Source organism: Psammomys obesus, unplaced genomic scaffold, assembly GCF_907164565.1.
Source record: "Psammomys obesus unplaced genomic scaffold, mPsaObe1.curated_primary_1811, whole genome shotgun sequence".
NCBI lineage: Eukaryota > Metazoa > Chordata > Mammalia > Rodentia > Muridae > Psammomys > Psammomys obesus.
Window position 1 is genome coordinate 2,400,649 of NW_026587556.1, and position 23,326 is coordinate 2,423,974.

Sequence of the window (23,326 nt, forward strand, 5' to 3'; positions counted from 1 at the left end):
TGTGTGTGTGTGTGTGTGTGTGTGTGTGTGTGTGTGTGTGTGTGTGTCGGGTATGCTCTTGTATGTGTATGGCATATGTGTGTGCTCGCAAGTGTACAGGGGCCGTACTCTCCGTGCTTTGATGTGAGAGGCTGAATGGTTGTCTTCATCCATCACTCTCCATCTTACTCTGAGACGGGGTATTTCAGTGAACCTCACCATTTTGGCTAGAGTGGCAGGCCAGCAAGCTCCCAGGATCCACATGCCTCCTCCTCCCAACACTGGGGTTAACAGACACGCTCATCCCGACCTGGCTCTGTGTAGGCCCTTGAGATCTGAATTCTGATGCTCATGCTTACACAGCAAGTGCTTTTACCACTGAGCCGTCTCTCTAGCCCTACTGTCCATTCCTTACTGCATTTCAGTAGAAGAGCGTCTGATTCAAATAAAAACGTGCATAAACACAATTTGCAACTAAGTTTTGTGAACAAGAGTACCGTTTGGCTCCTTTTCTTGGTTTCTCTCTGTAGTGCGGGGGTACATATGTACTGGGGACCTTGTGCTTTCTGAATGAATGCTCTCCCACTGAGCCGCGGTCCTAGCCCTGCTTCCTTTGCAGACACTCACCCTCCAGCTCTCCCCCAATTGCCCTTCAGGCAGGATTTGGCCTTGCCCTGATTCCCAAGAGACTCTAGACCCTCCTCCCATGATTACTTCCAGCAAGTCTCTCAGCCACTGTTAATGCTGAGAGAGGCCTGTGAGCCTGTCTCTGCCACTGAGCTGCGACCTCCCCTTCCCCAGGCACTACCGCACAAATTAAATGTCTCTCGGCGAATAAATCTGAGCACAAACACTCATGAGCTTTGGAATTTTTAAAACGCAAATGTTATAAAAGTCTTCATTTTTTTTTCAGAACTCGCCACTGATTTGGGGGTTAGACATAACTTGGTCAGCCTTTCCACACCCCAGTTCCAGGTTAGCTGGCAGGTGAGGAGATGGACAGACAGAATACAGTGCGATAGGCTACAGATCTCAAAGGGGCCTCTCCAGACGTTAAGATTTCAGTCTAATTACTTTTTAAAAATGATTGCCTTTAAACAGGCCAATCTGAAATTTGAGGTATGAGAATGAGCAGTTTCCTAGGTAAAGCTGATGAGGTATAAGTTTGCTGTTGCTGACTGTTTGCTTTGTTTTGTTTTTCCTGGAAGAATGAAGGTTCCCTTTTCCTAGATCAGGATTTTCTGGTCTCTTGGTTTTCGTTTTCTTTTTCTGAGGCGAGGGCATTGCTATTCTGCCCATATTCCTCTTAAATGCTTAGGCCTGGCTAACCTTCTTGCTTCAGATTCTCACATGCTGAGATTGTACACTGACTGACAGACCCAGTTGCATCTCAACCCAACTCATTTACCTTAATGAAACGAGCATTATTTCACAAGAGTGCCATCTAAACAGCACTTCAATTTAAAGTAAAATTTCAGGTAGGAGGGTAACAGTGTTTCAGCACACTAATGCTTTCTGTTTAAAAATATATATAACACAAAGCAGAAACTTTAGGTACTTTTAAATAAAGGATTACACAGCTTCTGGTTCCAAAGCATGGGATTTAACTTCCCTCCAAAAGAGATTTCTGTAAAAATGCAGTTCTGTATTGTGCCTTTGTTCATATTTGACTTTTTTTTTAATTTTTTAATTTAATTTTATTTATTAATTACAGTTTATTCACTATGTATCCCAGCTATAGTCCCCTCCCCCATCCACTTCCATTACCACCCTCCCTCCCTCTTCTCCTATGTACCTCCCCGAGTCCAATGATAGGGGAGGTTCTCCTTCCCTTCCATCTGACCATAGTCTATCAGGTCTCATCAGGACTGGCTTCTTTGTCTTCCTCTGCAGACTGGTAAGGCTGCTCCTTTCTCAGGTGGAGGTGATGCAAGAGCTACTGAGTTTATGTCAGAGAACTCATTGTTGCTGGTCCTATTATTGAGGAACCCTCTTGGATACTAAGCTGCCTTTGGCTACTTCTGTGCAGGGGTTCTAAGTTATCTCCATGCATGGCCCTTGTCTGGGGTATCAGTCTCAGAAAAGACCCCTGTGCACAAATATTTTTGGTTCTGTTGCTCTCCTTGTGGAGCTCCTGTTCCCTCCAGATCTTTTTTTCTCTTAAATTTTTTATTAATTACACTTTATTCATTTGTATCCCCCCATAAGCCCCTCCCTCCTCCCCTCCCGATCCCACCCTCCCTCCCCTTTCTGCATGCATGCCACTCCCCAAGTCCACTGATAGGGGAGGTTCGCCTCTCCTTTCTGATCTTAGTCTATCAGTTCTCATCAAAAGTGGCTGCATTGTCCTCTACCGTGGCCTGGTAAGGCTGCTCCCCCCTCAGGGGGAGGTGATCAACGAGCAGGCCAATCAGATTATGTCAGAGGCAGTCCCTCTTCCCATTACTATGGAACCCACTTGGACACTGAACTGCCATGGGCTACATCTGTGCAGGGGTTCTAGGTTATCTCCACGAATAGTCCTTGGTTGGAGTATGAGTCTCTGGGAAGTTCCCTGTGTTCAAATTATCTTGTTCTGTTGCTCTGCTTGTGGAGTTCCCATCCCCTCCAGCTCTTACTATTTCCCACTTCTTACATATTTGACTTTAGAGAGGACCTGAGGTTAGAAAAGGTGATTTAAATTCAGAATAGTGGGTTTTCTTGTTGCTGTCCTCTCACTGTATGTAAATAACAAGGAAGGAATCTCCAAATATTGATAGGCGCCACGTGTGGTGGCTCATACCTGAAATCCCAGTACTCCAGAAGCCAGAGCAGGAAGATACTGAGTTGGAGGCCTAGGGAGCTGCCAGGCAGTCCAAAGCCTACCTGCCTACCTGAGATATTATCTAATGACTTTCAGGTCAGCCTGGGCTACACGGGAAGACCCTATCTCAAAAAGGAAATAATAACAGCAATGACAAGGTTAACAGGAAAATATCCCTTCATTCCAAAGTTCCAATCACTTACATCCTGGCTAGTTCTATGTCATCTTAACACGAGCTAGAGTCATCTGAAAGGAGGGAGCCTCAGCTGAGAAAATGCCTCCATAAGATCCAGCTGTAGGGAATTTTCTTAATTAATGGTTGATGCGGGAGGGCCCAGCCCATGATGGGTGGCGCCATCCCTGGGCTGGTGGTCCTGAGTGCTACAAGAAAGCAGGCCGATAAACTCATGAGAAGCAAGCCTGTAAGCAGCACTCTTCCACAGCCTCTGCATCAGCGTCTGCCTTCTGCTTTGAGGTTCCTGCCTTGTTTGGGCTCCTGTCCTGACTTTCTTCGATTATGGGCTATGACATGAAAGTATAAGCCAAATAAACTTTCCTTTTCAACCTGCTTTTGGGTCATAGTGTTTCATCACTGCAATAGAAAAACTAAGAAAACCCAAAAGTATACAGGTCAGCGTTTTTTGCACTTGCTGTTTTCCTAAGTGAGGGGAGGGAAATCAGTAAGTTAGCTAGGTCAAAAATGCATCCCTTATTTCCATCCCAAGGGCAGAAGTGTTACTCACACAGCAGACAAGGAGCTGTCTTTCTTGGGTTTCTTCTTCTCTCTTGCATCGCTGAAATCCAACGCAGCCTTATCCATGCCCAGTAACTCACTGATTCTGTCTCGCCCATAAAACTCTCCATATTTATCCATTACCTGTGGTCAAAGGAGAAGTATGCTATTGGCCTTAGCTATTAAGTAGCACCACTCATACACATTTGCAAGAGTAATTTTTTCTTATTTCTATTTTTCCTTACTATGTATTTTCTAGATTTTAAAGAAAATGTAGCCATCTAGTTTACATTCATCTTCTGGGATCATGCTGTTAGCAGAAAGACACACACGGTATATACTCACTCATATAGACATATAACATAGGATAAACCTACTAAAACCCTGAACATCTAAAGAAACTAATCAAGAGAGCGGACCCTGACTAAAACACTCAATCCCCATCCCAAAAGGCAAAGAGGATAGACATCAGAAGAAGAAGCAAACAGGAAACAACCTAGGAACCTGTCACAGAGGGCCTCTGAAAGGCTCTGCCCTGCAGACTATCAAAGCAGACACTGAGACTTAAGGCCAACTGATGGGCAAAGTGCATGGAATCTTAAGTAAGAGGTGGGAAATAGTAAGATCTGGAGAGGACAGGAACCCCACAAGGAGAGCAACAGAACCAGAAAATTTGAACACAGGGGTCTCCCCAGGGACTCATATTCCAACCAAGGAACATGCATGGAGATAACCTAGAACCCCTGCACAGATGTAGTCCATGACAGCGTAGTATCCAAGTGGGTTCCATAGTAATGGGAAGAGGGACTGCCTCTGACATAATCAGATAGGCTTGTTCTTTGATCACCTCCCCCTGAGGGGAGAGCAGCCTTACCAGGCCACAGAAGATGACAATGCAGCCATTCCTGATGGGATCTGATAGACTAAGATCAGAAGGAAGGAGAAGACCTCCCCTATCAGTGGACTTGGGAGGGGCAATCGAGAAGAAGGGGGAGGGACGGTGGGGCTGGGAGAGGCTTATGGGGGGATACAAAGTGATTAAACTGTAATTAATAAAAAAATAAAAATAAATAAATAAATAAATAAATAAATAAATAAATAAATAAATAAGTTCTAAGTAAATCTATAACACTTTGAATAACTCATCTCAGAGGAATGAGATTTCCCTTTCTAGTGAGAGAGGCCCAGAAAAGACTGTTCTGCAGTACAAAGTGAGAAGGTAGACGAGGCAGCAGGAAGGTGACCTTCATTCTTCTACCGGGAATTTTGTCAAATTACTTGTGATTGTCAAAGTATGTAAACTTTGTCCTTATCTCACCTGACTGTCATGATTTACCAGTTGTGTATTAATATTTGTAGCCCATGATGCAGGTTGGGAAAGTGGAATGATGGCTCAGTCAGTGAAGTACCAAGTAAAAAGCCAAGTATCGTAGCCTGTTCCTGCAATCCCAGCACACACCTGCATGTGGGGATGGGTGCATGTCTGTGAGTATATGTAGAGGTCAGAGATCAGCGTCACATGGCTCCCTTAGTCCCCCTCCATCTTGACCTCACCCTTGAACCTGGAGCTCACGGCTTCTGTGAGGATAACTGGCCAGTGAGTCCTACAGATGCTCCAATCTATGTCTTCCTGGTGCTTGGGTCACAAGCATGTGCTGGGCCAGCCTGTGTGAGTGCTGGGGGTGGAGACTCAGGTCCTCATGTCACACAGCAAACGCCAGCTGTGCCACCTCCTGGTCCTGACTCCGCTGTTTATGTTACATAAATGTATAGTTTTCTCTGGGAACACTCCAGGTTTTATATTTTATAAACTCCCTCTTTATTCTACTAAAAACTTCATAGATATAAGATATTCAAATTGTCTACTTATTTTTAAATAGTCTTTGAAAACTTTGGTACTTTAGATATGCATTTATGCATTAGTCTAATGAGGTCAAGGTGACAATTCACAAGGTAACAAAAAAATGTGCAAAGGTATACACAGCAATCAGCAATCACAGATTCTTTCCACCACAAAGTATGGACATTCACACACACACACACACACACACACACACACACACACACACACACACGCGTGTGTGTGCTTAATTACAATTGAATTACATTTAAATTCTTAGTGTATGCTCCATCTCTGCATAAGGCGGTAAGAAAGACTCTAACTGTCCCCTTGACAACCACCTTTGGAGAAGCACTGAATTGATAAAGATACAAAATATCTCTTCATAGGACAGGCGCACCTGTGCCAGCACACACCAAGCTGGCATTCACCAGGAAACAATGTATGGACTGAGCAACTCAAAGAATCAGCAAGGAGCAGAGAGCAGGGGCACATGCCTGTAATCTCAGCGTTCTCAGGAAGCTGAGAGAAAAGACTACAGTTTGAAGCCAATTTGGGGGCTACCTGGTGAGTTCTAGGTTAGTATAAGTTAAATTTTGAGACCCTGTCTCAAAACTCCATTTAGAAAAAGAAGAAAGAAGACGAGGAACAAGAAAATACAAAAGAGCGAGCCCTGCACAGCAGCCCTCAGCACACAAACACATATGATATTTTAATTAAAAAATGTGCTCAGCCACATACAGACCCTGTGTGGTAGGGAGGGCGGGGATATACCTATATACGCACACACATATACACACACACAACCTGTAGCCAACGTGGGCAACCCAGACAATATCAAAGCAAATTCTTCTGATTCTTGTCATGGTGTCGACCTCACTGTTCCCTAAAGAAGGACAGGTAAGGGAAGCACGGTCTGTCTATTTGGGGGCAAGAGAATATGGGTTTCTTCGATGCTCTTTTGGAAATGCCTATTCACCTCTCCTGTCACTATGAAACAACAGCAGCAAGCAACTAGAACATACCTCACATCCCATTCTACATCCAAACCACGTCACACTCAAATCTGGAAAACACTGGGAACTTATTCCCTCTCAGAAATATTACCTTTCTTTTAACAAATTTATCCCAGTAGTTGTTGGGAAACGACCTAAAAGATACAAAAGACGCAAAAGCAGAGACGTAAGGGTAGTATTATTTGTTAAATGGCAAATAACATAACTTGAAATCAACAGAATACTGAAAATAAGATGCATGTAGGTATCCTGACATCTACTTAGAAGTACATACTCGCATAACCACTCTCATAATTTTTCTAGATCAAAAGTGTATAAAATATTTTAAATAATAGCATGTAAACATATAAGTAGGTAAATCAAAGTAGAAGAATATGCTATGATATGCTAATATAGACCATATAGACCAATATATACGGTCTTGTCAGTTATTTTTAAAACTAGAACTCCTAAGAACTGTGGCTTGGGCAGTGGCTGAGTTGTAGGGTGCTTGTCTAGCATGCTCAAGACCCTGGATTCAAGTCCCTCCATGCCAAAACAAAAACAAAAACAAAAACAAAAACAAGAACAAATTAGTAGAGTAGAAACATATCCCTGTTTTGCAATAAAGTTAGAATCTTATTCCCCACTGCAAAACTCAGAGCTGACTAGAAATGGTAACATCAGCAATTCCAGGGCTGCAGACACGGCTCAGCAACAGAGTGTTCGCAGAGCATGGGCAAGGCCTTGGGTCCAATCCCCAGCACCACCAAAAAAAAAAAATTATATATATATATATATATATATATAAAAGAATAAACAAACTCAACCGTGATATAATATTTGACTCTTGCAGAGTACGAACACTAAAGAAATACACAGTCAATAATTGTTTTTGTGGCGGAAGTCAGAAGTTGGGATGGAATTATATGTGACAAGTAGCTGTCTGTCTGTTTTCATCTTGACCCCCACAGCTAAATGATCAGTTTGTTTTTTTTTTTTAAGTATTTGTTTCTCCTCTTACAAGTGACTTCACACTGTGACATTTACTAGGTTTGTGTGAGGATGGTTGGTAGTGTGCTCTGAAAGTTCAGACACATTAGCAGTGCGAATTCAGTATGTTTGTCTTGGACTCTATGGCCCCTTCCTTGATGAGAAGTTTCTGTTTCTTCTGCACTGTGGATCGTGAGCCTAGTGCCATACCTCCCTGAGCACTGGGTAATGGGTGTGTGCTCCATCAGCACTGTGGCAATGCTGATGGAGCATTTTAATTAAGAGAACCTTAATTAAGAACCTTTTAATTAAGAGACTCAGACCAGAGGCAGAAATGGTGGCCTCCATTCTCAGGACTCTTAGTCTTTTGATTTTCTTGGCTGAATATAAAACTGTTATTCAGTTGGGCTAAACTTATAAAAGACCTTCAAAAGCTCTAGCAGAGAATTTCTTTTAACATCCTGAAATTCCTGAGCCCAGGAATACCTCCCATAATCCCTTACTCACTGTGTGTTGATGACAAGTCTGTCCCACTGGCCTTTAATGTCATCTTCTGATGGCTGCTCAGTTATGTAAAGACCATCAAACTCCAACTTTCGTGCCACCTCCTTCTCTCGCTTAAAAATAACCAATGGGACCTGCAGATGGGAACAAACGTGTCGACATCCATTTAGCTGGACTGACATGATCTCTTTCTCCATGTAGTTGCCGGAAGGCAAAAATTGAGTGAAAAATCAATCAACTGCATTAAGGCCGAAAGAAGCATCTAAAAGCTTTTGGGAAAGCAGCACATGTGCGTAAGTTTTAAAAACATGTTTGACTGGATTAATGGCAACATTCTAAATATTTAAAGAGACAGGTGATTAAAATAATAACATATTGAAATAGATATTTTTACAATGTATCAATATGAACAGGTATGAAAAAATCTTATGTCCCTGAATGCATGTTTTTTAACCTCTTTAATAACTCTGTACAGCATGGCTTTATTACATAGAGGTAAATTCAAGTTTCAGTATTGGCAAAAATCTTGGTGTATAAAACAAGCTGTGTCCCATCTGCTGCCGATTCCCTTTTCTCATGGGCAGATTGTGCAAGCGTGGGTGGAAGGTATTCATACTGAGGAATATTTACCCCCATGAGGCTTTATAGCCAGAGGCATGGAGCAGTGAAATAATAACAATAGAAAAATCAGGATATCTGCCCAGGTGAGGACATCCTCAAGCACTCAGACAGACTATCTTACCATCTTGAATTCTAGTCACCAAGCCTTACTGTTATCCTCGCTAGGGACATGGGGATGAAGACAACTTATTTTGGAGGTGAAATGGCAGGAACTGTGAGTCTTCAATCATGGACGTTGAGAGCTATGTACCTCACAGCAGAACAGTCATGCCCGACAGGTGTTTAATTATGAGAGACTGTGGGTAGTGGAGAGGGTGGCTCGCTTATGCGTGGTCGAGTTGTACATGCAAACGTTGGCAATATAAGTAACCATCAATAGGCAAAAGCAGATTTGCAATCAATGGCTGATCAGTGGAAACTCAGAAAGGTTAGGCCCTCTGGTCCTAGCCTCAGAGATGGAAGCCTATGAGTACATTTTGCTCTTCTGCCCTTAGTCCTTCATTTCCCTCTACCCCAACCTGCTTCCTCTGTATGCCCCAGAGATGTGAATTCCTAGAGCATCCCAAATAAACACCACACTTCTAAATTCCACCCCAGCACTGGCCTCCCCGGAAGTCCAGACTACAAACAGGCATTCTAAATACGCAGGTGCCCAGGGACTTACTTTCAAGCAATAGTAACCAATGATGCAAAAGAAAGAGATGACAGTGTGCAGGATGGCTAAGATGCGCAGGGTAGGTTCCATGTAGCCACTGCTCTCCTCCAGGACATAGTGAACTGCGATGATTCTGTGTGGGTTGCTGTCCAGGCTAGTGGTCACTTTAGCAGTGTCGCTGGACGTTCGGGGGGGCAGCTCCTTTCCTTCAACCACAGAAGACGTGGAGACCTGATTCAAACCATTTAAAATACAGTCAGTTCTCTGCTGATCACATAATCGCAAACAGAAGGAAATAGAAACACAACCTTGGTAGACACTTGGGTTTGATGTCAGTGCTCAATGGTATTGTGGAAAGACAATCACGAAAGGATAAAGAAACACCTTTCCAACAGCAAATACAAGTAATAAATACGCTTCTAACGTTTACACTGTATGTGTGGGGGGGGAGCTGAGAGATGGCTCCGTAGGAAAAAAGCACTTGCTGCCAAGTTTTCTGACCTGATGCCAATCTCCAGGAATGACATGGTGGAAGGAGAAAACTGACCCTTGTAAGGCGTTCTCTGACCGCTACATGCACACTGCACTCTCTCTCTCTCTCTCTCTCTCTCTCTCTCTCTCTCTCTCTCACACACACACACACACACACACCATATTAACTGTTTAAGTTCATGCTAATCCAACCAAGGATTCCAATCTGTGCATAAAAATGCTAGATACTTTTCTTCTCAGTTATCCAAATAATGTCATGTTAGGGAGGGTTCTGTCACATCCAGGCATCAAAACAAGTTAGAAATTCAGCTGATTCATCCTGGGAACACTGAGGGTGAGCCCTCTGTCACACTCACCCTCCTCATCCCAGGCATGGGAGGTTCATCCTACTCACTTCTCAGGAGCCCACACAACCTGCCTCCTGGTAAGACTGGGCTTTGGTTTGTCTCTTTTGTCAAGATGTCCTTTAGAATTGGTATACATGAACGCACTCGCAGCTCACAGGGGAATCTCTCCATTGGTATCCATCGCTTCAGATGTTTAGAATGGTCTTTTACCTCCCTCCCCTCCCCCGCCAACACACATCTATACCTTGTAGAAGAGCAGGATGAAATTGATGGCGAAGGCGACAAACAAGGCCAGCATTCTCATGTTGTAAAAGTTGCGAGCAAAATAGTTCTGAAGGGAAAAAGAATTAAGAACAAGCCACCTAGTAAGAGATCAGAAATGGGCAAATGTTTTAAACAGAGCATTTGTTCATTTACTCCGAACTACAGATTGGGAGCCTGTTGTGTCCTTGGTGCTAGAGACACACAGCAAAGGACAAAGTTTCTACCGCCACAACTAGGCAGCTAAGAATAACCACACTCTCGGATATAACATACCATTCAAGAGCTCCAAATGGCACAGGTGATAGTTTAGTGGGTAGGATGATAGTTTGGAATAGGTGGTTAGGAAAGACTTATCTCAGGAACTGAGCGTGAGCACAGGCCTGGGGGTGGCAAGCCAAGCCAACTGAGACAACACAAGTGGATGGCATAGATACTGAGGACAGGGCCCCGAGTTACGAGTAATGCTGTGGGGCTGGAGAGAGGATTAAGAGAATTTGCTGCTGTTGCAGAGGATCTGGATTCAGTTTCCAACACCCACACACAGGAAGTTCACAACTAACTCCAATTATGGGGAATCTGATGCCCTCTTCCGGCCTCCAGAGGAATGGGGTGTACGTATGCGCATTCACTCACGCGTGCAGTGTATGTGCACTTGTGTGTGTGTGTGTGTGTGTGTGTGTGTGTACATACATTCATTCATGAATGTGAGGGGTGGGGGTGGTGGTTAATGTGCTTGCACCCTAGAAAGAAGCAAGTAGAGGGAGAAGCGGGCTCTGGGAGGCTGCGTTCTGGGGGCTTCTGGTGAAGATTTGAGTTGTCTGTCACAGTAAACTGAACCAGTGATCTTTAAACCCATTTTTGAATCCTACAACTAAACTGTAGGGATGTGAGGTCTCTCCCAGCACTTCCTGGATTTAGAATGTGGTTGAATGACCTAATCCTTCCTGGATCACCATCTTGTCTCTTCTGTAATGTGAGCATAACAACAAAACCAGACTCTCATATTTGCTATGAGAATTAGATGAGAAAATATGAGGAAGTCTGTTATTCATTTTAATGTTCAGTTATATTTAACTATATATGCTTCACATGCTGCAACTCTTGTAATGGATAGTTTACTCTAGATGGAGTAAGGTGCTAGCGAAGAACTAAAAAGCACAGGATGTAGCTAGATGATGACTTAGAAATCCCTCGGTGGAAACAGTAGAAGTGACAGTAGTAAGCGTGGCTGCACAAAGAGGTGATGTTGGCAGTGGGTTGACCACCATGGTGGCTGTAAACCTGGAACGAACTGGGTAGAGCCTCAAGGCACTTTGAAGCAAGAACTGAGATTTTTTTTTTTTCTGTATTGTGTTAGAGGTAAGAGAGAAAGGGTTAAATAAGTGACTGGTTGGCATGGCATATTGAATCGGAAGAAATCAAAGTAACTCAGCAGAAGAGGATATAAGGAAAGAAGCCACATGGAAGCAACTATTATTTGCTATAACACAAAGTGAGCGTTAGCATGATAGAGCCTAGTCATAGCAACAACGCCTCTCACTACCCTCTCCATGGACATAACCCCTCTCTGTTGCAGTCTTTGCCCTACAATGGATTCTGGTTTTACTGCCACTTTTGGTTGAGCTAAGACTGAATAACATATTCAAACTGGGCCAGTTATACTGTCTCTCCTACAAAGTAATAAAATGGGTCACAGAGACCGAGTTCTTTAACTATGGCTATTGAATGAGAACTGTCACAAAGACACGGAGGACAGGGATCTGTGGGGGGCTCCATGTCCATTACTGGTCTTGTGTGTGCAAATTGGCAAGCAGATGCCAAAGCTGCAATTGAGGGAGAAAGGTGGAAGAGTTACAGAGAGATGGGGAACATAGGAACCCCGAGGCAGAGATAGCACGACAGCTTCAGTTTCTTTCCTTATGCAACTGCAGAGACAGGCTCTTCAGGACCCACAGGGAAGCGAGAGTGTACTGCAGAGCCTACCCAACCTCAAGAGCATCTACAAAGAGGGATGCCTGCTGCCATGGCAATCACTGACGCATACCAAATTAACAGTTATACATAGTTATCTCAGAAACCTTTTTGTCCAATGGACTCTTTAGCAAACATCATAGAGAAAACACAAAATTTTGGAAATATTTCTATAACATACATATGTAGAGGCTTTGGGAGTATCAGATCATGTGTGTCAGTGTGTAGAGGTCAAGGGGTGTCGAGCAGTTTGAATTGTGTTGAAGGAGCATTAGTTCAAAAAAAAAAAGGACATTTTCTCTAAATAAAAACAAATACACTGGGCTGTAGAGAAGGCTCAGCAGTTAAGAGCGCTGACTGCTTTCACAGAGGATCTAGGTTTGGTTCCCAGCACCCACATGGCATCTCACAATTCTCTGCAATTCCAGTTCTAGGGTATCACATGTCCTCCTCTGTCACTGCATACATGTGGTATACATCAATGTATGCAGACACTCACATGTACACTTAACATAAAGATAAACAAGCTGTTTCAAAAATCCAAATACACTAAAATGAGTAGATAAAATATCTGCTTAGCCCTCTGGTTCTGAAGGCTCTGTCTTCATATATCAAACCAATTGCTTAGAGATAATATTTGGGGGGGGGGAACATCCTTAAATATAGATGTTTTCTCTTGCTATTTGTCTCTAATTAATACACTGTAACAAACATTTCCATAGCATTCACATTGCCTTATAGATCATAAATAAACTAGATAGGTCAAAATACACAATCTATCAGGCAATGCAAATGTTATGGAAATGTTTGTTACTTGCAAACACTTCACCATTCTTTTCCAAGGGACTTGAGTTCTCTCAGATGTGGGTGGTAGAAGAGTTTTCTGGGACCAATGGCTACACATAGTCAGGGACAATCCATCAGCACAAAAAGCCATAGCAGGTGGAAAGCCTCACCAGCAGCTTCTGTTGGTAGGCTATGATTTTCTTCCAGAATGCTGACTCGGGCACCTCCGGTTCCCCGTACCGATGTGTATGAAGCTGCCTCAACTTCTGTTTGCCCTTATCGTCTTTGGCTTTTTCTTCTTTTTCTCCATCCTCCCCCCTGTGAGGACAAAGGAAACACAGGCTGTACAGGAGGTGAAGAACCAAGCAGACACTTGGAAGAAATGCAAAAAGGGCAAAAAAATCATAGTAGCCATTTGGAAAATAAATTTTGTATGTATGTACATACATGTTCTTGAGTAAGCATCTGCATGTGTGTGCATATACATATGGAAGCCAGAAGACAACCTTTGTCCTCAGGTACTATCCACTTTGTTTTGTGAGATAGTCTCAGACTGGATCACCCGTTAGGCTGGGATGACTGACCGTCAAGGCCCAGGGACTTGACTGTCTCTACCTTCCCAGCGCTGGGATTACAAGAGCAGGTCATCCACCCAGCCTTCTATATCAGGTTTGGGGATCAAACTCAAGTCCTCATGTGAAGCACTTTATGAACTAAACCAGCCCTTTAAGCTGCCAAACCAAGTTCTACCCCAACAAATCATAGCATTGTAGATTCTAGATTGAGGAAAAGGATTTACTGGCCTCCCCACAGATGAATAATTTTGTGGAATTCTAATAAAAAAATATTTTCTTTCAGGCTGGAAGACATTTTGTACCCACATTTTAGCAGATTTTGTTTACTTGTGTAGTAAGCATTTGATTGTAAATCAGTACAACAAAAAGGATGTTTCTTGTCTTCCCCCTTTTCAACAGAGCTTCCTTTCTTTCTTTTTTTTTTTTTTTTTTTTTTATTTAGTATTGTGGAACAAAGCTAAGGTCTCATGCATGCCAAGCAAGCAATCTGCCATTATGTTCTCCAGCCCTTTTTCACCATATACTTTGAGACAGGGTCTCACTAGGTTATCTAGGCTGACCTTGAACTTCCTCTATATAACCTAAGTTATCCTTGAACTTGTAGTCTTCCTGACCCAGCCTCCCAACTAGCTACAATGACAGGATTATACAACCAGGCCTGGCAACATACCTTGCTTTTAAATTTGGGTTATCATAGCATAATTCTACTTTTATATTTTATTACACTTGGTCTTAGCCCGAAGGCTGAGAGGTGATTGTTTTATTTGTGTGTTGGTAGTGGGGCATGGCATTTGGTGGGGAGGGGCAGGGCATGCCATTTGTGTATGTGGGGTGAGGTGTGTACCAGAGTGTATTAGTGAAGAGAAGAGGGCAAGGCGCAGGAATTAGTTCTCACCCTCTATCATGTGGGTTCTGAGAATCAAGCTCAAGTCCTCAGGCTTGGCAGCAAGTGCCTTTACTTGTTGAGCCATCTCGCTGGCCCATAATTCAAATTTTAACAGTCTCCAGCCACTTAGGCTTAAAATCAAAGTCCCGTACATTGGGCATTTCTCACATATAAAGGACACTGATATGCTAATACACTGATACAGATAAGATTCATTTAATTTTACTAAGGAAAATGGATTAATTTTAACATGGATGCAACCATATTATGTCATTTTCAGATGGCAATGGAGTTAGAACTAGAAGTTTAATACTTTTTAAAGAATGAGAGTTATTTATTTATGGTGTATGTGTACTTGCGCCTGTGTGTGTGTGTGTGTCAGAGGACAAATCGAGGGAGTTAGTTATCTTCTTCCACTGTGTGGGCCCTGGGGATCAAACTCAGGTCACCAGACTGGCGACAAGCACATTTACCTGATAAACCATATCTCTTGTCCCAGGGCTAGAAGTTTACAGCATAAACACTCTAAATGTAAAGTACGGCTCCTTCCTGCAAGAGCACTGATGCAAGACTCAGCGTGCACCAGCTCTCGGCAACCCTACGCTTCCCAGCAGGTGAGAACTGAGTGCCTACTGGACCCTGTCACATGGGCCACCTTTTCTACCCTAAATGTCATTTATTGGGCTGTATCTAACAACAGATCCAAGATCTAAGACAATGAAGACAGGCTAATGAAACAGTAAAATAACTGGGTAAAAAAAAAAAAAAAAAAAAAAAAAAAACGATAAAGCAATCGTTCTTCGAGAATGGTAACGGGACAGGAACCTAAGGTTTTCGTTAAAAATACTTCCTCCAGGTACTTTCCAAAGTCTCTTAGGGGCCTAGAGCTCTCTGATTAGGCTAACTTGGCTGCCCAGGATGCCCCAGGGGTCTGCCCGTCTTCACCTCCTCAGGACTGGGATTACAAATCTGCACCTCGCACCAAAAACTTTATGTGCCTTTTGGGGATGGAACCCAGGTCCTTAAGCTTTTGCAGCAAGCACTTTACCAGCTAACCTACCTCTCCAGCCCGAAACTTTCATTTTTTTTAAACAATCTCTAAGAGATTGCTATGGAATGTGGCCTCAGACATTCCATTCCAGAAAGTACTAAGCTGGATTTGCCACACTGGTTTCTTCCTATCTTTAAAAGAACACACATTTACATATAAGCTTTATCCATCAGAGAGTGGGATCTCTTCTGGCGAGAATGCTTGTGCAAGACCCCGGGTGGGGGCTAACCCAGGTGGCCCTGCATGGAATAAGGTCCTGGATTTCACACAGAGGTGAGTGTCCGTCATGTGACACCTGTGCAGGTTAAGAGTCTCTATCCAAAAGCGCAGGGGCTACGCCTAGGGGTTCCAGGTCATAGAGGAAAAGCATGCGGGGTGCTACGTACTCAGCCTTCTCGGGTTCAGACTTGCTTTCTTCTTTTTCTTCCTTTTCCTCTTTTGCCTTCTGCTCCTTGAACATGTCAATAGGGAACAGAAAAACAGGATTATTTCAATATTCTTGTTTGTGTGTGTGTAAGCACACCTGCCACCTGTAGGTACACACATGTGTGGCCACACATATGGAGATCAGAGGACAACCCAAGCCATCATTCTTCAGAGGACTTAGACCTTGCTTTTTTGAGACATGGCCTCATTGGTCTGGGATTCTTCAATGAGGCCAGCCTAGCTAGCTAGTGAAATCCAGGGACTTTGCCTCCCCTGACATGAGACTATGAGCCTGCACTACTCCACTTGGATTTTTCTTCTTAAAATGCAGCTTCGTTGGATTGAACTCCAGGCCTCTTACTTGCAAAGTATCATACTTAGACTCCTATTATTGTAATAGAACACCACAAACAAAAGTATTTTGGGAGAAAAGGATCTATTGTACCTCGCAGCTTACAGTCCGTCTCTGAGGAAAATCAGGGCAGGAATCTGGAGGCAGGAACAGAAGCAGAAGCCAGGGCGGAACACTGTTTCCTGGCTTCATCTTCATGCCTAGGACTATCTGCCTAGATGTGGCACTGCCCACAGTGGCCTGGACCCTCCCACATCAATCGTTAATCCAGGAAATGCCTGGCATACTTGCCTACTGGCCAGTCTTATGGAGGATTTCTTTTTTCCTCAGTTGAGAGTTTCTCTTCTCAAATGACTCTAGCTTGTGTCAACTGGGCAAGTAACCAGGACACAAAGCAAGCATTTTATTGCTCTCTAAGCAGGGTGACATATCACCACTGAGTGGATTTGGGGAGCTGTGTAGCCACGTGCCAATTCATAACCCACACAGGAAACTTTTTGTTCATACTGAGATAGCAGTTGCGTGAACATGTCCCCTCCTATCCCCCACATTTTATGCACACCCTCCTGGCCAAAGGCCGTAGACTGAGAACTCTCTAGGCTCCTTTCCAATGGGTTTTCCCATTTTCAGAAGCAACCCAAATGTCTTTATCTTTTTCACTGGCTCAAATCTTCATTATCATTCAAGACCAATTTAAGTCTTACCTCTTACTATCTCCATCTAACTACTAATGTTTGCATTATATCAGCACATAGAAATTCACCCTTTGACAACCTTTTGGCTTCAAATATCTTGTCCACTCAGTGTTCTCAGATACTTGGAAAATAAGCACAAAGATTAGGGGATAAAAAGATGGCACAGCTGACTGTCACCAGCACAACATGACTTTATCTCCATGAAGCATACATCTTAGCAGTTTCTTGTAACAATTCATATAGAGTCCTTACAGGTCTAGTTTTGCCTTCCAAAGGTCATTTTTTTTTCCAGAAATTGAAGATAAAAGCAAGAGTGAGTGAGAGAGAGGGAGCATAAGAGCAAGGAAGAGCCAGATCACATATGTATGCAAGGTGGGGGGAGAAAAAGGGGGGGAGAGGAGAGAAGGAGGGAGGAAGGCTAAGATGGGAGAGATAAAGAGAGAAATGGCATTAATAATTATGACCTAAAGTACCTGAAATTTTTCTTGCACCTCAGGGACAGGGATGGGGTTGGTCATGAGGTCACTGAGGCCGGCATTTGGATTGTGAGGAATTAGTTTGTATTGCCCTCCTTCCCTCTTCAGATCCAAGCCAAAAATGTCTGAAAGCAGGTCACTTTCCTCTGTCAGTTCCTTTAAGTCCGTCAGATCCTCAGAGGGCAGAGCTGACTCTAAGGACTTCCTCTCTCCCTCCTCTTCATCTCCTCGCACCTCATCCTGAGTGGGGTCTGGCATGTTGGCCAGAAGCTCTGCCACTTTGATTTTCTTAGCACCTTCCACTAGACTACCCCCTAGCAGCAGGCTGGAGACAATGCGAAAAAAGCCCCTACAGACACTGGCTACGAAGTGTAAGAGGGTCACAAGCACACTCCAGTAGGACAAGAAGAAGGCTGTGACCATGTCTTTCACCGTCATCTTCTTCATCCTCTTCATCTGCTTCTTCAGGCTTTTCAGGCTGAGCATCCTAACAAGTGTTAGGACATTGTACCTGAGAGCAAATAAGGCCGACTGGATGGTAAGGAGGGAGAAGAAGCCCATGCGTGGGGCCTGCTCTTCAGGCCTCTCCTTCTCAGTCTCTTCTTTGTTGGCTGACCTCTCATTCAGATCAGACTCTGAGATCTGAGCCGCCAGCTGCATCTCAAAAATGGTGTCCTCACAGAAGTTTACAAAGAGTTCCATCTTCTCCTTCTCTCCTCCCTCATTGACCACATCAAATATGAACTGCCTTTTGGACTCCTTGACCTGTGGCTTTTCCCACTGGGTTCGGCTGGATTCGCTGATCTCAAAATAGACCCTCTCGATGCGCTTGGCACTGCCCATGATCTCTATGCGACCTAGGAAGGGTTGGAAGTAGTTGAGGACGCTCTCTGCCAGCTCCAGGAAGGTCTGCAGCCTCGTGTCATTGGGCATGTGCTCTGAGAGGTTGGTCAACAGAACAGCGACATTGAAGCCAATGTCCTTTGCGGGCTCGTGGAACCGTTTGACAAACTCTTCATAATCCAGCGTCTCGTTTTCATCTGTTTCTGCACAGGACAGCAGGAACTCGGTCTCTGACTGAGTATAGTGCTTGTGGCTCTCCATGGCTTTGTGGAAGTCTCTCTTGGAAATGACGCCTTTGCCATCAGGGTCATACTCCTTAAATGTGTCGGAGGATGTCAAGTCCTTTAGTTTCAAAAACATGTCAAAGAACTTGAGAATCATCTCCACATTGTTGGATGACTCCACAAGCATGTCCACCATCTGTTTGCCTATTGTGCCATTCACAACATTACCTGGTGGAAAAGCATTGGTAGTTGTTTTAAAATGAGCATTTTTGACAAAGCTTATATCTATTAAAAAAAAAAGTTATACAGACCTGGAATTAAAAATGAGCCAAAGTTAATGATTTAAATTTCCTCCCAATGTATGAGGCCTCGAAAACAGATGTATAATTATTTTTAACCTAACATCTCAAAAAGTGATTATACAAAAAAAAAAAAAAGTGATTATTCAAACATGGGGAAAGCCTTAATTACCAAGTAATTAGTTTCTGTGCACAAAATCATATTCCTGGGCCTGGGAGATGGTTCATCAGATAAGGACCCTTACTGCTATGACTGACAACTTGAGTGCCCCCTATCTCCCCCTCTTTTCCTTCTTATTCCTCTCTTCTTCCCTTCCCCTCCTCTGTCTCCCTCCCTCCATGTTTCCCTTCCTCCCTCCATCACTGACTTACAATGGAAACTACCATCCTGTTATCTCCCCATCATCCAGTGTTTGGAGTTTATGAAGCCCAAAACAGATAGTATGCTGTGTGTGGCAAGGGGCTGTAACATCTGTTTGTAAAATGGACACATGTGGTTAAGAGCCCACGGTGGGCTTCCCGGAATGCTGTGAGAAAGACCCATCTTGCTTGCGGCAGGACTGTTCTCTGGGAATGGGATCCTGGTGTGCATAAACTAGAGGAAAGATCTGAGCTTTAGCAGGTGTGCGCTCATTGCTCTGTGCTCTCTGACTCTGGATGCAACAAAACCAGCTGCTTCAAGCTCATTTCCCTGGAACAGAATGGGCCACGGAAACAACCATTTCTCCACTAAGTTGCTTTTGTCAGGAACTTTCATTACAGCAACAAGAGAAGAGACTAAGACACCTGGCAATGCATCAGAGCCACTGGGCGTTGCTTCTTGGTGTTATGTCTTGCTGCACAGTGATGCCAAATACAAGCAAAATTTTGTGGGAAAGGAACAAAAGAGAACTTGAAAATATACATTTAAAGTCCTACCTTCTAGCATGGACAGTAGCATGACCACCATGTCCTTCTGGAGATCCATTAGTTCTTTTAAGAGCTCAATCTGGCTAGAATCCTGGAAACATTAATATATTGCATTTGGGATAAGGAGAAGAGCACATGGGAAGTCCTAGCAGAAAACTTCCTGCTTGCTAACACTGAAACCCTAAGGCATTGTAGAACGATGAAATACGTCAAATATAAACACATGGCTTACTGAAAATAGACACATGATGAGGTGAAGGACTTCTACTGCTCACTTGATCTGTGTGTGCTGGCGTGCCTGAGGACATGTGCCCAACAGGTCTTGGGGAAATCCAAGTCTTGGGGAATGTGCTAATGCCACACAAGATTCAGCTGCTTCTGCATATTGACACATTCTCACTTGAAAAGACTATAGTTTTCCTTCTCTCTGACTTCTTTGTTCTTATCCTTCCTTATGCATTTATTCATTTTGAGAGAGAATGTGAATGTGCATGCATGTACATGTACACATAACGCGTGCCGATATGCCACTGCGAGCATTTGAAGGCCATAGGACAGTTTACAGGGAGTGGCTCTCTCCTTCTACCATCGGGGTTCTTGGCACCAAACTTGGTCTCCAGGCTTGGCAGCTAGTGTTTTCACCTGTTTTCTGACTCTAACTCTTGCATTCTTTTTTTTTTCTATCACGTGGTAGACACCCATTGCTAACAGATATGCCAGGTCATTAGATACCACCAAGATGCCCTGCACCAAGGCAGCACATTTACCCAGGGATGACATTCATATTTTCTATTCATGCATCTTTAGTTTGAAATGGGACATGCATCGTAGTAGGAAAGCAAGAAGCTGATGTTTCCAACAGACATTGTGAATTAACATCAACTCCTTGTTTATCTCTACAACCATTATCTTCTCTCTGACTTTCAGAAAGTTACTTCCCTGGTAGTGGGTGAATGTCATCTTTGCTTGTATGTGACCCTGTAAGAACTTCCTCTCCTTAACAGATTTATCACAGGCTTCAAATCCCTTTTCAATATCCATAAGCAGGAGGAAAACTCCCAATGAACAAAGACCAGAAAATGAGTCAGAAGGCTGTGAAATGACAGTTTTCTCTCTCCTCATTCCTTCACCTCCTTTGTTCTCCCTCTATGCTCAACTTGCATCAAGTGTTCTGCGATGTGGTTTTGATGCTGGGGTACTCAGCAGGAACATATCTGGCATGAATTCAGTTGTGCTACTTTTCAGTTTTCCATGTCAGGGTGGGAGCCTTTAGTGGTAGAGCTGTCCATAAGTCATCCAATGAACGTTCTGATGATGTGGTTGCTTTTAAGTCACTCATCTTCCTATAGGTAACTCAATCAACTCATTGGTTCACCTAAATTGAAGTCTGATAGAATGCTTTCTTCAGTCAGGAGATGTCCTCTCCATCAGAAGCATAAAGTGTTTTTATTAAAAAATTTGATGTATGGGATAGAGAAACGGTTCAGTGGTTAAGAACAATTGTTGCTCTTGCCCAGAACCTGAGTTTAACTCCTAGCCCCCACATCAGGTGTGTCATTACCATCCAACACTCAGGGGAGCCTATGCTCTCTTCTGGACTTTTTTTCTGCAATAACATACACATATCTAACATAGACAGTCACACAAAACACAACACACACACACACACACACATCTTTTAAAAATCATCTACCATAACTAGCTACATGATATTTCATTTGTAACTTCATTACAATAAAGTGATTTTATTAAAAAAAATTGACAAAAAATATTTGACATAGGGTAAAAGAGCCATAGAGAAATGATATAAAGAGATAATATCAACACTTAAGGAAGCAAACGTAGTTGCTGGCAGCCACAGTCCTTGTTGTACCCACTCAGCTAAAGGCCACTGACATACCTGAGACAGCTTCATCTGCATATGGGCAAAGACATGAAGGAAGCCCACAACAGCGTCCCACAGCCTGCTGTGTGCCAAGCTCTGCTGGTTTCCAGTGCAAGGACCCTGTGGCACGAACACAGGGACAATGATCACTTGGGATTGTTTATCTGGCCAAATAAACGTTGGGGAAAGAAGAAATTTAACTCCCTGTTTGCATACACTGACTGTCAGCTACTTGTCTAAGAAGAGAGAGACATAAAGTGAAAGAGACATGGCAGGGATATGGTGCCCTTGCCAGTTAATGTCCTTCCTGGGATTGTCTAGTTAAGCACCCCTAAAAACATCTCGGAAGTTTTGATGGTTTGTTTCTGTATGAACACTAAAACACTGGACATACTGATTATTTCTTCTGTTTATAAGAAAAGGGGAGGTTACTGATGGTTAACCCAGAACTCACTCTGCAGCCCAGGCAGGCCTTGAATTTCAGATTTTTCTACCTCACTGTTGGGTTTCAGTCCTGGGACAAGCATCTGAGGTGCCTATTTAACATACCAAAGGAGGCCCGGCTTCCAGGTTCTCCAGCATTCCTCATTCCATTGCAAGAAATATCTTGGCATGCCAGCCCTCTGCCCTGAACTTTCCAGCTGTGGGCTTCACCTCTCAGAAGCTCTTCCCTATGTTGCAGACATTTTGAGCTCTCTCGCTCTCTCTCTCTCTAAGTAGAGAAAATGTTTGGGCATTTACCTGGATGTACTCCGTGAGCGTGTTAAACACTTGCTTCGCCACTTGGATGGCTTTGGAGAAGTTGCGCTGGCCCTGCTCATCTATGATGTCTTTCCCAGAGTAGTACCAATAGAAATCACTAATGGATTCCTGGAAAACAGAGACTGTGCTGTGGAAGGGCACTAGCCAGTTGTCACCGACGCAGCCAGCATGGAAGCCAGCACGGAGGAGATCTTAGGTACAGTGGCACAGGGAAGCTGAGAAGTAAACCCCTCATCAGCACTCTCCCTAAGTGCACAATGTGAAAGTCCCCACCATCCCCAGAAACACCCCCATCAAAATGACTAGCAGAGAACTTAGCTTTGAGAATTATTTGACAAATGGAATAATTCAGGAAGAATAATGTATTTGTCCATTGAGTGAAAATGGGTGTTTATAATGTGGGCCTGGCAAGTAGGCAGGCCATGGAATAAGGTTTTTAGGGTTACAGACAGCTGCCACCTTTTCTTCCAGAGAAGCCAGGAGTATTTCAGCAAGATGATTCCATGGTGCTTCTAGCTTTTATAGCTAAAGACAGCGTGTAGCCTGCTTATGATCACTGAGAGCTAAAAAACAGCTCCTGTGAGACTGATATTCACCGATATATATATTCTACATCCACTCACACTTTGATGAGGTCTTTATTGGTTAATTGAATAATATAATTTTGTTAAATATATGAACTACATCTGAGTTTGGTGACATAATCTTTAAGAACTTACAAATATGTGTTCAAGAATGGACTTTTCTCCCATCAAGGAGAGGAAGGATGGGAAGAAAGAAGGAATGAAGGACGGGGAGAGAGCGTGAGGGAGAGTGGAAAGGCAGGAGAGAGGGAGGGAAAGAGGAGGAAGAGGTAAAAGAAAGAATAAAGATGAAGTAAAGAGTAGAACAAAATAGAGGCAGAAGGAGACAAAGAAGAGAAGAGAAGAGAAGAGAAGAGAAGAGAAGAGAAGAGAAGAG

The 23,326-nt window shown here is 43.4% G+C and overlaps 1 protein-coding gene across 1 annotated transcript in view; it reads right to left on the reverse strand.

Moving 5' to 3' along the window:
* Ryr2 (ryanodine receptor 2) overlaps positions 1 to 23,326 on the reverse strand; it is a 380,472-nt gene that overhangs the window by 15,639 nt on the left and 341,507 nt on the right. Inside the window, exons 86-96 of the mRNA XM_055603932.1 lie at positions 22,346 to 22,474; positions 21,620 to 21,724; positions 19,729 to 19,810; positions 17,442 to 18,739; positions 15,882 to 15,946; positions 13,154 to 13,301; positions 10,207 to 10,293; positions 9,133 to 9,354; positions 7,851 to 7,981; positions 6,463 to 6,505; positions 3,526 to 3,659 (exon numbers count right to left, since the gene is read on the reverse strand). Of these exons, the coding sequence (XP_055459907.1) occupies positions 3,526 to 3,659; positions 6,463 to 6,505; positions 7,851 to 7,981; positions 9,133 to 9,354; positions 10,207 to 10,293; positions 13,154 to 13,301; positions 15,882 to 15,946; positions 17,442 to 18,739; positions 19,729 to 19,810; positions 21,620 to 21,724; positions 22,346 to 22,474 (2,444 nt within the window). The remainder of the gene's footprint in view (positions 1 to 3,525; positions 3,660 to 6,462; positions 6,506 to 7,850; positions 7,982 to 9,132; positions 9,355 to 10,206; positions 10,294 to 13,153; positions 13,302 to 15,881; positions 15,947 to 17,441; positions 18,740 to 19,728; positions 19,811 to 21,619; positions 21,725 to 22,345; positions 22,475 to 23,326) is intronic.